General features: G+C 38.8%; 1 protein-coding gene across 1 annotated transcript in view; it reads right to left on the bottom strand.

Annotated features, from left to right (window-relative positions):
• LOC108760689 (muscle-specific homeobox protein tinman) overlaps positions 1-16,072 on the bottom strand; it is a 53,742-nt gene extending 37,670 nt beyond the window's left edge. Inside the window, exon 1 of the mRNA XM_018506772.1 lies at positions 14,869-16,072. Within this exon, the coding sequence (XP_018362274.1) occupies positions 14,869-16,000 (1,132 nt within the window). The 5' untranslated portion in view covers positions 16,001-16,072. The remainder of the gene's footprint in view (positions 1-14,868) is intronic.
• Positions 16,073-16,905: the final 833 nt, after the last annotated feature.

The following is a 16,905-nucleotide window of genomic DNA, read 5'->3' on the forward strand; positions in this document are numbered from 1 at the left end:
CGGTGCCCCGGCAAGAGGGAGACGGAGAATGACGGACGTCCTTTCTTCTGCGCCGCGCGAGAGGAGGACCTCAAGAGGGCACCGCGCTATATATGCAATTCTGTCGAGCGTGCGAATTTCCTGTGGCTGCGGATTGGGTGCTAAACGATGTTTTATGCGACAATTTGCGGCTTTTCGGCAATGCGACCGGACGGCGCGAGCGAAATTATGCCCGCCAACGGACTAGCTTGTCGATTCTTAAATGAATCATGATGTGTAGGAAACATCCGGTCGTCGGAGGACAAAAATTTTGAGAATTCTAATCGGCTGTACAAGTCTGCCTTCTTTAAGTTACAAAATCAATCGTTCTCTAATATCCTTTATCTATTAACATTCATTGGAGCCATGTCTCTAAATTACTGTTAAATGATGTTAAAAACTTATATCTTATATCATAAATTTTTTATGTATGTACATACAGTGAGAGCAGAGAGTATTCGTACAAGGAATTTTGTTTATAAAAAAAGCCTTATTTGTAAAAAATAGACATTAATTAGCAATTTTATACAATTAATATATTCTGTTCTAACACAAGCTTTGCATGTACTCCTGATTTTAGAAGCTAAATTTTTCGACTGTACGAATACTTTTTGAAGATCCAAACAATAGGATTTTTAATTTTCGCTTATTTTTCAGATGATATATTTTCTATAATTAATACACATCTTTTTGGTGGATATAATTTTAAGAAACATATACAATCTATTGTATTTTTTATAAATAAATTGTTAATTACCCACACACACAGCAAGAAATGTTCATCAATTAAACGTCGAATCGACGTCGAATTAGTGTTGAAATCATCGTATCGATATCGATTAGACATCAATTCGATGACTCATTTCTCGCTGAATAATATTTACTTTTTAAAAATAAAATTTTTTTTTTAATATTTTTTCTGTACGAATATTTTTTGCACTCACTGTATATATAAAAAAAGTAGATTAAACTCTTTATGTAAAATCCTATTCTTTTATATTTTATCCCATAGGTTTGCTTTCAGAAAAAATATACATTTAAAAATGCATTAAAGATACTTTCAATTTTTTCTCTTTCTATATATCGTATTTAATTAGGACTTGTATTATCGTGACGTTCGCATAACGTATTAGTATTAGACAAGATTGAAGTCTCGAAAAGAAAACATTAACAATACGAATGTGTCAATAAAGACCAGGAAGATTTACGCGTAGGAACACGTGCTTGTCCTCGTCCCCTGACGTGCACAGTTACTCGAAGCGTGTAATCTGCCCCGAATTTATTTCTATTTGGTCTCGAGGGTCGGTGATGATTTGCCCCCGGTACTGAGAAATCCTTGGAACGTCCCACAAGGGAGTGATCTCGCTCATGTCTCATCATTTTGAATGAACGTTTCATTGCGGTGATAAATTAACTATGACTTTTAACAGTAATGACATAAATCAATCTTGATAGATTAATAAAAGACAATAATGAATTTCATGAAAAAATTAACGTTTATTAAGCTTAAAATTATATCTAATTCAAATTATGTTAAAGAAAGAATGACGAAAAATTCGCACAAATAAAATCTGCAAAAATCACTTACTTCTGCACAACCTGCGTGTCGTAAGTACAGAAGTCCAAGTCGCGATATCACCCTAGTAGAGGGGTGGAAAGCTGGGGGAGGAGGATTTTATCGAGGATGATGGCCAAGGACGAGAAGGGGGCGTGGAGATCCACGGACAAACTGAGACGGATCGGTCGCATAAATCTCCGGGCTCGGTCCAATATAAATCCGAAGGCAGCACGTCGACGCCACCGGCGGACATAAATACGACTTAGCAGGCCGCGATCTCCAGCAGCTAATTGAGAATTATTTCCTCGCGATAGTAACTGCGAGATCCCGCCATACGTTCGCAGATCCCCGGCTAATTTTCCCGCGAGTTACGTGAAGGGGGAAACCCAATTGAAACCGACGCTTCGATTGAATTCACGAGGTATTGCACGTGAAGCTTTGGATTGGAATGAATGGTAATTTATGTCGAGAGAAAAGCAACTTAAATGTCAATTGGTCGACGTTTCCTCGCTAGTCCATACAAACGTTTCTGTATATATTTCTTTTTTTTTATACAGTACGATATAAACAGCTTTCGCGAACGTCGTTTGTAACTTTTTTGATTAGTTGAATCATGAAAACTGATTTTTCTTTACGAGACTGTCTATCTCTCATCATTTTTAAATATTCTTTATTAAACCTCGATTATATACAGCAACGAGTCATTTAGACTCAAAGCGAAAATTTTTGGACAATTGTACAATCTGTATATGATAAGTACTATGAGGTTCTAAATTATAGGTAAAAAAGCTTTAAACCTTCTTCTATAAATTGCCGTAAGGTGGAGGTTTACTTAAATTTTGTATTACAAACAAGATGTTTTAGATGTTTTCTAGTTGTATTTGAGTTAAATATATAATGTATAAATTTGAGAGAGAGAGAGAGAGAGAGATCATGTATCAAATAATGAGAGATTTGATCAAGTAATGTATTAAGGAAACAAAACAACTCAGATGATTAGATGAGCTCTCCGGATATTATTCCGAGTTATAGAAAGTGGAGAACTTCTGGATAATTGTATCGCACTGTTATTTGAAAGTAATTTATTGTATAAAGTAATTATAGCTATCTAATTCTCTTTCCTCGAAGAGGAAACTGTTAAACTCCCTCTTTCTAATGCAATTTTAGATGCAAATACCCGAGGAGGGCAAATCAAAATGCCATCAATTTTTCTGGTGACATAAGAATTTCGTAGAAAAGTATCAAGATATATCGACCTTATACAAATATATCTTAGAATCAATTTAGATATATATAGTATAGTTTAGAATCAATTTATTAAAACTGTTTTCTTAAAGTTAGGTTACCCGCAAACTCACGGGTAAATTACCGCTCATTTACCTGAAATATCTGTAATAAAATTCGATATTATTTCGCCTGCGTTTGTTACGTAATTTGCATTATTTTCACAGACGCAATCCTGAAACGCACACATCGCAGCTTCGAGAGAACGGGCGCGATGTAATTTGATTCTTGTTCTGCCCGTAGAAGTAAAGAAAGCAGAGTTGAAAACGGCACGCAGCTCGGCCGCTTTCGTTTCGCCGAGGTCGAGTGTCTCGAAAGAGCTGCACACTTATTTCAAAAACGAATGGTCACTTAGCGCAGCGGGGTGCCTCGCCTCACGATCGGTAAAAAAGTTCTGGCGGCATCCGGAATCAAGTAGCCAATGGGCGGAGGGCTGGTGTTTTGTTTGTTCGGCAAACTGTCACAACAACTCGAACTGCTGGACCCACCCCTCCGGCCATCGTCGTCGTCTCGTTTTCGACGAGAGCTGGAAACTCGAGTGCCACTACGACTCGTGTCGCCATACTCGAACGTGATTAATGTACGTGTTTTCGGAAGAAAAACGAGAGCTCACCGGCCGGAAACAGTCAATATTACGAATGCATCAATCTTTCCAAAAATCTGATTTTACTATGTACGCGTGATAAAAATAATTTTTTATGTCTCGTAAAATTTATCTGGTATAATAATAAATTCTGTATTAATTAAAGAGACAAATATAAAAGAATTTATAAGAAGTATAATACAACACATGAAAAGGTTTTGCTAAAATATCTAAAAATTTAGCTAGAATGATACAGATCTGAAAATAATTTTGTTGGACCATCAAAAGAACTACGTAAAACACTCGAACATTGATGATAATGCTGCAAAATATTTTGACATTCTAACAATCAGTTTAAACGTACTTAATTATTTTAATAGTCCAATAATAAAATTCTTTTTAGATCTGTGTCTCTAGCTAAATTTTTTAAACATTTTTGCAGCAAAACCGTTTTTTCCATGTAGGAACAAAAAAGAGGATTCAAGCTCTCAGTGCACTTATAATATCAAACTTTTAGATTCATTAAAATTACACCTGTTTGATTTTTCCGGGACGTTACATATACAGTTACATCAATATATTGCCAAATTTTCGGAAATTTTTAAAATTCACAACAATAGATTAAACTTATGCCATGTAAAAAAGATCTTCACATTTCGATTCATCCAATAGAAAATAAATCGATAGCAAGGTTTCTTCCACTTAGACAAAATTAATGTACCCGACAAAAATTAGTGTTCAATCTCTCCTCCATTCTCCGTTTGCTTCAGTTTGATTTTTCTCCAGATTTCTTCCCTTTTTTCTGTCTCTTGCAGCACGTATTAACAACGCAGAAACGAGCGGCACTGACCGGCGAGCTGTTTATGACGTGTGCAGTAGTCGGCGCGCGGTCGACTTTGTAGCTTTTACGACGTACATAGATATTGCTCGCAGTAAGCACCTACCTAAGTTGTGCAATAAACTCGGACAGGTAGTTAAAAACCCACTTCGGCGAGACTTGAAGCGCGAAACATACTGAAAAGTCCTTGTCCACGTCACTTGCTCGTCCTTGCGAGTATCATGCGAAACAAGGCAACGATATGCTTCTGCTCTATTTTTTCAATCTTCGTTTTATAGTATCGCATCAATTTTTATCGTTCTACACAAAAAGAGCGAGTTTAAATTTGAAAACATCTGCTGTGAGAAAATAGGAATTGTTTAGACGGGAATCGTTTCCTATTCCATGAATTTCTAATTTATGTCATTAAGCATCGCGCCAACAGCATAAAGAAGATGTGTGAAAGAATTTATTTAGCTATTATTATAAAAATATAAATTAAAGTAGCTATTCATTGTTACTGAAAATTATTGCCAATAATCGCAAGGAATAAAGTACATTAAAATTCGGCCAATGATTTCCTGTTTCTATCACGGAGAGAATTTTGTTTTCAAATATACCCCGAAAATATGGTAGTATAGTGATACAATACGATATTTAAACAATTTTTACCATGCACTTCAGTAAAATTAATCAAACTTATTTTATACTTTATTGTAGTTTTATTAACGAATGAGGGAGATTTACATTAAAATTCTTGGAAATACAATGTTATTCCACGACTATCATATTTTCAGGGTAAACTCTAAGAAAAAATTCTCTCCGTGTATTTGTAATTTTCACACGATGAAAATCGCACAAAGTGGTAAATATTCACGACGCTACCAAAAAAGTCTCTCAAAAAGCGAGTGGCAAGGCCGGCAAGGCCCACCGGCAGGCTTAGCATCGGGATTGTAACGATCGAACCCCGTAAATCGATGCCCTGCCGCGGTTCCCTGTTCGGGGCATCGTCGGAGCGAGTTATGGACTCGAGGAGCGAAAGGGGGAGGGGAGACGGGGAGAAATAAGAATGCCGCGTAAGTATAGAGAGCATAATAATCAGAAGTAAATTGCGAATACGTGAGGCTACCGTATTGTAGGGATCCTGAGGTATCCGCGGCTGCGGGGTCTCCGTCGTTCCCGCCGTGAGGCTCCTCCTCTAGGGCTCTCGACGGTGCTCGTCGTTCCCTCCGCAGGGCTTCCCTGTAGGGCCCCCTCCTCTCCTTCTCGTGCGTGTATTCGTGTGCGAGAGCCTGACCTACCGGTAATCTAATTTGAATCTCGAAGCCTCGGTCAGATAATGGAACACGTATCGAATAATATTACGAGCGATTCGATTCGATATCATTTGTAATTCCGGAGTCGGAAGACCGCAGCGCGCCGCGGGTCCACGGAGGCCAGCCGGCCGGCCGACGTGTCGTGCGAACAACTCATTTTATCGCGTAGTTCGGGATAGCGGGGTACAGCGTAGGTGAGAGGATATATCGAGAAACTTTGGGACCTCGTTGGAGCGTGATCGGAGTACGGAGATGAGATCCTGTGGCCGGACTCACTTCTAGTATCTCAGGGGAATGCGCGCGCACGCGTTAAAAATGAAGAAAACTGAGAATCTCGGTTATTTCAAGAGTAAAATCAAATAAGATATTTTAAATAATAAGTTATTCGGCTGAAAAATAGAAATCTAATACTTTTGTTACGTGAAAGTATTATTTACTATTTTGAAAAAGTTTGTTTAATCGTTGAACAAATGTTAAATAAGTATAAAAATATAAATGTAAATAAAAATAGCAATAACATATATTTATCCAAATCTTAAAAATAAATCATGATTTTAAAGAACATATAAAGTAAGGTACTGTAAAATAAGATTGTTTATCTTAAATTTTTTTTAATATAACGAGACAGCACACATGTCCAAAATCAGGATATAAAATGTCTTGAAACGTCTTGAAGATATTTTCAAGATGTCTTGTATTCCGATTTTAACATGCATGTTATCTGGGTATTATGAAAATTTGGGTCAAAGATAATCCACTGTACGGTATCTTATTTTTCAAGAAAATAAAGTAGAATTAGACAGTTAACTACATATATTTTATTACTAGCTTACTACTTGATGAAATTAAAAAAAGTTTCCTAGGTTACACATATCGTGGTAAAAGGTAATTACATAGGAAAAGAAGTATGTGTATAGAGCAAACGGAGCATTATCTTTTTGCCATTCACGCGTAGTTCTTCCAACTGCCGACACTCAACCAATCAGTCACATCGAAATGTAGCAATCAGTATCGCTAGTTAATTTCCAAGAACCTCGATGATTTTGCATGGTTTTCTTGCTTCACGTACTAACGGTCAGTTGGCGTTCGTAGCGCTTTCGAGGCGGGATGTTCCATGAAAAAACATAATTAGGACGTGATTTAGAAAATGAGGCAAATTACGCATCCGCTGATGTATCACGGTTGTCTATTAATACACCTCGTTAGTTGGAGCAATACGAGATTAATGTAAGTTAAGTAAACATACGTTAGGTACACAGTATCTTGGACTCGTCATCTTCGTTTCTGAAATTCTCGGTAGTAAACGATCCTCGTATTATCTGCCATTTTTCCTCTTGCGCGCTACTCGCCTTCTCATTCTACCTCACGGTCACGCAAGTGTGAAGTTGAAGAGCACAGGAGAAGCACAAAAAGAGAAGTGACAGCATGGTAATCCGGCTACGATATCTCAATAGAAATAAAAAATCTCTTTGTTCACGTTAATTTGTGTCAGGTCTAACCTCGTCCGCCTCGCATCTATTCCACGTTCAGGAATTCCGTTTGAGGAAATAAATCGTTATAGGCTCTGTTTGAAAAGAAAGAAGTTGGATTTTCATGAATACAAGCCACTCAAAATGTGGTTTTACGGACCTTGACGATAATACCTTTGCGTCTGTTAGCACAGATTACACACTGCGATAGGGCACTGGGACGCTTTCGTAAATTGCGCAACTCTCTCGGTCGCGTCTTCTCAAAGAGACGTCCTCTCGAAGGACGCGGCAAAAAAGGGGAACGGATGAAAAAGGGAGCAAAAAGCGAAGGAAGGACACGCGGCTCCTTCACGACAAAGACGAGGAGGCTACACCTTTTGTTGAAATTTTTCACATATTGTTCACACCGTCGGAAGTCGCGGGCCGCGCGTTTTCTGTATCACGCTATATGCAAATGAGACATATGCTCTACCCGAGCCACGTAATAAATTACACGTGTATAGGTAGGCCTAAAATTACGTACACCCCGGCCCCCGGTGTGTGCCACGCATGTACCACGCACACCGCCTTGGCTCGTTGTTCACGCACGATGGCACGTAACACGTGTCACGGGTGCGTACGTGTATACGATCCGTGTCCTGCCCGTCTTACGGGATAATACGTGCTTTTTATCGAGGACACCCCGAACGAGAGCGGGCGCGCAAACTGTCCTTTCGTCGCAAAGGCGGCGCGGCGTTTTAAAGAGGTACCTCACCGATCTCGTCTCTCGTGTGCTCGGAATCACGATACGTCATCTCAAGTACGAGAAAAACCCAGCGCACGTGATTACGCAAACATTCGTATTTGCGACAATTGTGGCGTATTTGATGCACGATTTCGTTATACAAATGTATACATAACTCTCTGCCAGCAATGTGAATTTTAACTCTTCTGTCAGCAATAGGGGTCTTTGAGAAGCAGTAATTTTTTTATTGTTTCGGATTATATAAAAATCTGAAAAACTTGTCAAAGCTCTTTAACAACGAGTTTTTATATCATATAGAAATCGAATTGTATTTTACTTATTTTTTACAGATTTATTTACCAAATTTCACGATTAAAATATCAACAATACTTTTAAAACTCCAATTGCTGGCGGGGAGGTAAGACTGATAACATCAATTACGTTTTCTTTAACCCAATAATTTGAACATTGAAAAGGAAAATTTGGATAAAGATTTAGGTAGAGTAGAAATCTGAGGCATGCCGGTCGTATTGCTGATACAAGGTGTCCCAAAATTGACGATAAATATTTTATAAGCAGATTTTTTTTTTATTTTAGGATGAATAGTCTGATATAAAAATGTCGAGATATAATTTTTAAATGGGAAGAGTTTAAAAATTACGAATGATGGGGTTAGAATTTCATGCTTTCAGGGATGCGTTCCAAAACTGAACTATATCACTATATAAGTGAGAACAGTAGGTCCACTCTGTGTCGATACCTTCGATTGCTAAATAACCGCCATGTTGTCAGTTGAGCACCTGTAAGAGCGAAGTTGCTTAGTTTTCTTAGTATTTGAATAGAAGAAACTGATCGGTGCGCCATGTTGTTAGTTGTGCAGAACGGTCATGCGCGAGGGACGACCATTAGCACCATTTTTATCTAATTGATCTTACTGTTCTTATGATGACTTAACAGGGATGCCACAGAAAATGAATTTTAAAAGTCCCTGACTTTTCCAGGTTTTCCACATGAAAAAAAATGGAAAATTTTCCAATATAAAATATGTAAATTTTAACACATATAAAGTCAAGAATTGTAGGAAAGCCAGCCTATATTATTAAAAATAAAAAAAGTTAATAGCATACTAAAATTTTGGGTGCAAATTCAAGCCAACAAAAAATAAATTAGTATTAGGAAAAAAATGCAATTACAAAAAAGGGCGATCAAATAAAAATACTGAATAAAATATAAATTTTAATTATTTTATTAAAATCATTTGCGAGTTTTGAACATATTTCACTATAAATGTCAGATATAATATTAAAAAATTATAACAATTATCTGGAATAGGAGCAGTTCAAGAAAATTGTGAGCAAATTTTAAAATTCCAGACCTTTTTACATTTTTCCTTGACTTTTCCCGGTTTTCCCGATCTGTGGCAACCCTGGACAATGTCAACTCCAAGTATCTTTTATCTTTGTTCATTATTCGGTAAACAACAAGGATAAAATGATATTCGGGTTGACAGAATCGAGTTTTGAACGTACTCCTGGGGATGGTAAGATGATCAGTGTGAAGGTGCTTCTTCGAACTTCATGCCTTTGACAATAACAAAATTTAGTGTGATTTACACTGTGGCCATTTTGACATTCTTGAGCGAAATTCTAGCTCCGTTATTTGTAATTTTTAAATTCTTCCCATTTAAAAACTATCATAGCCTCGACATATTCGTACTAGACTTTTCATCTTAAAATGTTACAAAAAATCTGTTTTTAAAATATTTATCGTCAGTTTTAAGGCACCCTGTATATTTATCAGGATTCTCTTTATCCCGACGAAGGGAACTGTCTTCAAAGAAAAAGACGCTCTGTATACGAGTTTATTGTCAAATAATTTCAACATTTTTCGTAAACCTAAATATATAATATATAATATATTTAATAGCAACACAAAACTCTATTTGTTGTCCTTTATCTTCCGCTTTCGAATTGAACGCGTTTTCATTCCAACACATTTACCGAAGTGCGAACCACATTTATTTTGACAGTCAAAATGCAACCTTTCGGAAAATTGGATTTTCTAGTGATAATTAGAGGAAGCATATCCCGCGCACACTTGTATAAACACGAACTTCGTCTCTGTTTTGGTTACGTTTTCTTTAATCCAATTATCTGAGCGCCGAAAAAGAAAATTTGGACAAAGACCTAGACACAGCAGAAATCTGGTTGCATGCCGGTCGTAAGGTGAAGATGTAACTCATCGTTGATGTCGGCACTTTTTTCGACTCGTCTTCGGAAAGGCTCGTAAAACCCTTCGTTTCTTGTAACTCAGGACCACTTTGTTACAAAATCGGATTCGCCATAGCGTCGCCGGGATTAAGATCACTAGACCGGAGACGAACTCCATAATAATCATCGTAAAATTAGAAATTTATGTAATAACGCAGGGTACAGCAATATACATATACACGTCAACCAAATCAGAAGGGTGAGTGATACTTTTAAGGACTCTATTCCCGTGATCATTGTTCGCCGCAGGTTCGATATATATAAAATCCCTCGAAGAAAAAGATACTTTTTGGTGCCGACAGAAGCGAGCGTGAGCCAACGCATTCGAGAAAATAGGGCCATGTATTTTTAAGATCGAAAACGGGCAGACTTTCCAATTCTGTAAATTTCCATATTTTTTAAGGGTAGCGCGATAACTGAAAGCTTAAAAATTTATTACAGTGTCGGCGTTATTTATCGCTTGTTTTATAAGCGTTGCTCTGTCACATTTGCGTGATAACACTTATAAAATGAGAAAGCTCGCTTAATATTGAAAGAATAGAGAGGAGACGTAATAAATGTATGGGATCCGACTTTAATTTTAATTAGGATTGTTGAACTAGGATAATTCGAATGAAAACGTAAATTGAGTGAAGTAAGCAATAATATTATAGATAATAGATAAAGTATGTATGTAAATATATTTTTGTTTTAGTGGCTTGTCTGCCATTTACTCTGTCGATACGTAGGATGTTCGTGAACTAGTAGTTCAACCAAGAAGGAGGTGATTCTACATGAAAAAATAAATTAAAAACATGAAATAAAATTTTTTTATATGAAATTTAGTTTTCGAGAAAATTTATTTTAAATATTATAAATATTCACCAGGTATACAAGTGTATTTAACTATATTATTAGGTGATCGAGAATACACAATAAAAACAAAATATTCACGAAACATTCTTAATTTATAAATTGTTGGAAATGTTGCTCATTGCGTCGAATACATAATTCTATTTTCCGAAATAAATTTTTATAAATACTTTCTAACACGTTCTGGTGCTTTAATTTATCAATTTAATTCGTACTCGTCGAATATGTAAAACTGATTTTCTTGAAAACACAAAGCCTTATTATATGAAAAAACTGAATTCTAGTTTTCAACTTATTTTTTCATGTAGAGAACTCACTCTCTTTCCATCAGTTCGCGAACAGCCTGTATAATGCAACGAATATTTATTTTTATTTCTATAACAAACAGCAATTCATCTGAACGATAGCGAGTAATTTTTCTATTCTACAGAAGTGAAAGGGTGTCACTGCGAATTAATCGAGAGTACCCGCACTATCCAAACATCAAATTGAACGATATCATGGTCCTGTTAAACGCTGTAAACTCTTCGCACACCTAATATACGATGATATTCCATGATAAAGTGTTCGATACAAAGCAATCGAATGGATGAATCGATCGATATTCGCGTGATGATAAATGTGCACGGTCTTCGACGTACGACTGACCGATGTACTTATCTATTAAACTGATCGTGTAATCGCGCACTTGTCCCTCGTATGTCATCAATCGTCGCGGCAACCTCTCATAGCACTCTCCTTTGAGAGCTAATACTTCCCGGCATCGACGTCGCGCGAGTGTGTATGCCTAATAATAATACCGTTCGGGAGAAGTATATAAGCGCAGCCTGTGAAACGCGTGTCGCCGTTCGTCGCGCGCGCGCGCTAGGTATGAAAAAAAATCTCGTCATTTAATTACGGCACATCTAGAGCAGCGCGTATAGCTCGTAACGACCACCGCTAATATTAGTACCATTCGCGGAAACGTGCTTCTGAAAAGCGATTAACGCAATACGCGGCACTCGCATTAAGCGTCAAGTGATTTCGCCTCTGGGATCGTGCATTAATTTCCTTTTGTAAAAGCCTGCGATCTTAATATCCGAATGAGCTTTGACGTTCATTTAATTCTGACGTAAAAACTACGCGGGAAAAATTTCCATTGAGTAATCCTGCTTTTGACGTTAGTTATTTCAGTGTAATATTTAAAATTAAATTTTTCGACAATAATAAATAATGTTTCATTTGTAACATCTGCTATTTTCAACACAATTAAGCAAACAAGGCCATTTTCGGTCAAGGCGGGGCCTTGGTGCCTAATAATATTTCTGTGTGAATTTTTATAATTTCTAGTTCCAGCAAACTGCGCGCCGAATATTTGTCAGTCTTAAAACACAGTTCGAAATTGTAGCTGGAATACATAATAACATAAATTAAATTGAAACAAGCAATTTAATATTATTGATGCTAATAAGCATCTTTAAAATACTGAAAAGAATTTATATCTGTTATTTTATTATTACTAAAATTACAGTGTGGAATGTCGACAGCAAGTCATTTGCGTTCTTGCATATAAAGAATATTATAAAATAGAAGATTGACATCATATTTGTGAGTTTCTACAAATTCTAATGGCTTTGCAAATTATCAAACATGTGACATAACGAAACAATTAACTCGTTGACTCGTTTACTCGTTTGGTGAGAACGGTGCGAAAAATATTGCAGGTAATTACAAAATATTTCCGGTCGTCGCTTGTACAAGCCATTATTATTGACATTACGAAGGTGTGTCACGCGCCGAGCAGAACGGAAGAAACGGCTGTTCACTGTGGTAATCTCTCACATGTCGCTTCGGGACATCGCAGATGCGTGATCCACGAGTGAGGAATCAATAGAAAGTTAAAGATCGTCATAACACGTCGATTCAGGTCTTTAACCGTGATCTCGATCGACACTCACCGCCCGGCGTATTTCCGTCATGCGGAAACCCGAAGAGAACAACGGAAAAGAGGTGTCTATTCTTGCATATCTGCTATTATCGTTCAGACATTGTATGAAACGAATAATGCGTCTTTCAAAACGTAAATATCCGTTATTAATAATCATTATTAACGTGCAAAATCAATATATATTAACAATAATTAATTAACCCGCGCGTCCCATTATTGGATAAACATACACAGTTTGCGTAATTGAATGCAATTAATTTCAAAGACATGAAATCTTATAAACACTAAAATCAAAGGACTTTAAAAACTGATGATCGAAAGAGTAAATCATTAATCAGATGCCACAAAGATCACATATATTAATAGATATGATACTATGTTAAATATAATGGAAGTAACTTGTAACGTGTGTTACTGCATATTACAATAATTTGCGATTTACATTGCGATTATTAAATTGCATTTAATAGCAGGAATCATGTTTTGTTATCGTATTACTTTTTTTTTCTATTTTTTTCTCGTTTGTGCATTCATATATTCTTCGCAGTCTTTTTTGCCTACTTACGTCTATTGTGTTAATATTCATTGATTACGAGTTTATGGAAATGTTGGTATTGTATTATACGTCTAATATTAGATACTCATAAATGATCCGTCACTTACGATGCGGCATACAGGTCCGGAAAGATTGCGGATCCTAAGTATTCGAGCGAGTGAGCTCGGATTAGCGTTCGCTGACTCGTATTTTTGGCACCTGCCACACCTAATGCGCCACGAAATTCGAAACGTTCCGTATGTCAGGTTACAGGACTATAAAGGAATAAAATAAAGCACTGCTTTGGAAAGAGTTGAGCGCGGCTAGCGCTTCGTGACTCTTTTGAAGTGCATCAATCAAAATTAAAACCCGTATTCATCACCGATATTTAACCGATTACGAGCGATAGGTTTCGCAAGCGATCAACAGACACGCTTTGCACCCATTCTATCTCATTTCTCGGGATCTAAACGCGATATAACGGTGGTATTTTAAGCAATCTTGAAACTGCACGGCCGAATATCCGAAACTCATCGTCAAACGATTTGCATTTCTTTCGTATAGCTGATTATATCACGGTTAGGTATTTTTCCGCAAGAGATTGATGTTGCAGAAACCATGACGCCATGAACATTTAAATTACACGTCGCAATTAAAGGCGAAAACGAAAAAAATGAAAAATAAGATTATTCGCTCGAAACTGTTTTAGTTAGATGATGTTGCCGTCGCTTGACTTAAATCGTGAACGCCTTATATCACGCAAAGTAAGACACAGCATACCGCATAAAAACTTTGCAAATATATAGTGTGCCCAACATATTTAAGTGCTGTGTTAAGAACAGTACTTTACTGAGCGAGAATTACTTAATGGGAAGATCAACGATTGAGATAAATAAGTATCATTACTGGAACTCTCTCTGATTCTTCATTTAGTCTAATCATATCTGATAGGATAATCAATTTTCAAATAATTTCGTATTTATTATCATCAATCAATCATTAACCAATTATTTTTGCTATGATACCAAGGATAAAATATAAAGATAAAAATTAAAGTGTTCTATGTATAATATTTCTTTTTCAAGGATTATTTATCTACATTGTATTATAATAAAATTATGTAATATAGAGAAATATAATTAGAATATTAAGCTAATCTGTTAAATAACAGTTGATTTTACAAAACTGTTTATTAATAAATTAAAATACATAAAATTTCTAGCTCGAGATTGCTAAGCAAAAATTAGCTCGTGTTTTTTGATCTTTCTAATTACTAATTTTTGTTTATTGATAATTAAACAAATCGTAAAACACGTTAGACATTTCATTAAAATACAAAATTGGTTCCTAGAAAAATTTAATACAGCCACATCTCAAGAATTGTCGTTAACTTGATATAGCAATTTTCTCCAAACTGTCCTTTTAATTTGAATCAGAAATGTAATTCGAGGACATAGTACAAGTTCGGAGGATATATTACAAACAAAAGAAATATGAAAATCTGTGAAGGCTCACCTTGACTGTGTTCGCCCGCGTCGAAGGTTTTGCTGGTCATTTGGAAGAGCGCGTCCAAGGGACTGCCCTGCCCTGTAGTTCTCTTGCCGTTTTGGCCAGCGTGGGAACCGTGCTGTTGCGGCATTTTCCTCTTGAGCTGCTGCTGCTGCGGCTGCTGGAGCGCCGGATGATGCAGGCCGGGATGAATGCCAGCGTGATGAAGCGCGGCGTGATGATGGTGATGATGGGCGAGCGGGTCCGGGCTACCGGAATCCGACACGGAGCTCCTTCCGGACGACGAGGAGCTGCTGAGGGGCGGCTCGCTGATGGAACCGGACATAGACGCGAGTGACATACCCATCAGTGAGAGGTCCCGGGGTCCGGTCGCGTGACTCGGGTGACTACTGTGATGATGGTGGTGCAGATGGTGCTGATGATGATGATGATGATGATGGTGCTGCTGCTGTAGATGATGACGGTGTTGATGGCCGAGACCGGAATCCGTCGTGTCCCAGGGACGGACGATCTTTGCCTTCGGTCGATGCGACAGGATATCGAGGATACTGAAAGACTTAACTCCACGATCATTGGATTCCCGTTCTCTCTCATCCTCCTCATCCGAATGCTGTATCTGCACCATCTTCAGGCGCTTCAGCGGCTTGAAGTAATCAACCGTGGTACCAGCGGCCGCTGCTCCGTTGCTACCGGTCCTGCTGTCCACTTCTTCCTCTTCTTCCTCGTCCTCCTCGTCGTCTCTGAGCGTTGTGACCGAATCACCGCTCTCGCGAGTTCTGCTACTTGTTCGTCCGTTCGACATCCTGTATTCCCCGTTGCGGGAATAATCCCTCTCCTCATCCTCCGTCATCGAGTCTCGTGGATAGGTTCTCCTGGGGCTCAGACGGTCGGCGTAATCCTCCCTGGAGGAGGCCAACTCGTCTTCCGTGTTGGGTGTCGCTACTACCAGCGGCAGCGGGCTGGGACAGCCTACAGAGATCTCGTCTTCGTCGTCTTGGACATCTCGACCCGGCGAGCCTCTGCACGATGTCCGTCGGAGTGCAGACGAACCGCTCACGCAGCCGGGCGTCACGGCGCTGGAAGATACCGTTGTCGACGGCGACATCGTGTACGATTCCGTCATCTCCGTGGTACACATGCCGCGCGCGGATATAGAAGGAGCTAAACTAAAAAGCTCGAGACACTCGCCTGGTGGCTTTTAACAGCCAGTCGCGAGGCCACGGCAAGTTAATCCTTCAAGCACCGCGCATTCTTTCGATAACGCACTTTCGTTCTAAAACTGTTCACGGGATCACCACACGGTCTATCGAGTCTCATTCACTGGCCTAACATATTCAAGTCCTTGACAATCTTCGCGGGGAGCCACAGTCACGAAACCAATCGCACTAATCGCTATCGATGACCTGTCAACGCACTCGCATCGTCTCCGTCATCGTGCTCCTCCACACGAGTCACATCATTGGCTTCCGGATCCGTCTCCTATTTCTCGTCGAAACATCTCTTTCAAGCTCCAATGACTTTCGTCAAATATCAACTCGTAGACGAGAGATCGATCATTCCATCAAACGTCGACTCGTGAGATCTTCCTTCACTCTAGCGCACTGCCACCGTCGTCCGTTCGAAACTGAACACCAAAATATGATACCAGGGCTTCATAACGAGCGCACTGTGGAACGCTTCTGTTCTCGAATGTCCTGAAACGACAACCTGTGTTTCTGCCGAGAGTAGAAACTTGATCGAATATCAGTCCTCTTTGCTATCCTCACTGAGCTATCACACCAGCACAACAGAAAGGGAGAAAGAAACGCGTTTCTGATGCCGTGCGTCACTAGGATGATATCCGCAGCGAGCGAGATACGCGCGCGAAACGTCAATACGTCGACGTTGTAACGAGTTTCGGCGCTAAGGAGGCAGCCGGGTGCCTCCTCTCAGGCCAGTCGAAGCCGGTGACGCGAAATGGTACGGTGGACGGGGATCCCCCGGCAGTCCCGGCACCGGCGTTGGGCAGGCGCTTTCCTCACGAGCGGCTTAGCGCACGCGTAG

The sequence above is a fragment of the Trachymyrmex cornetzi genome, unplaced genomic scaffold, assembly GCF_001594075.2.
Source record: "Trachymyrmex cornetzi isolate Tcor2-1 unplaced genomic scaffold, Tcor1.1 scaffold23, whole genome shotgun sequence".
Lineage (NCBI taxonomy): Eukaryota > Metazoa > Arthropoda > Insecta > Hymenoptera > Formicidae > Trachymyrmex > Trachymyrmex cornetzi.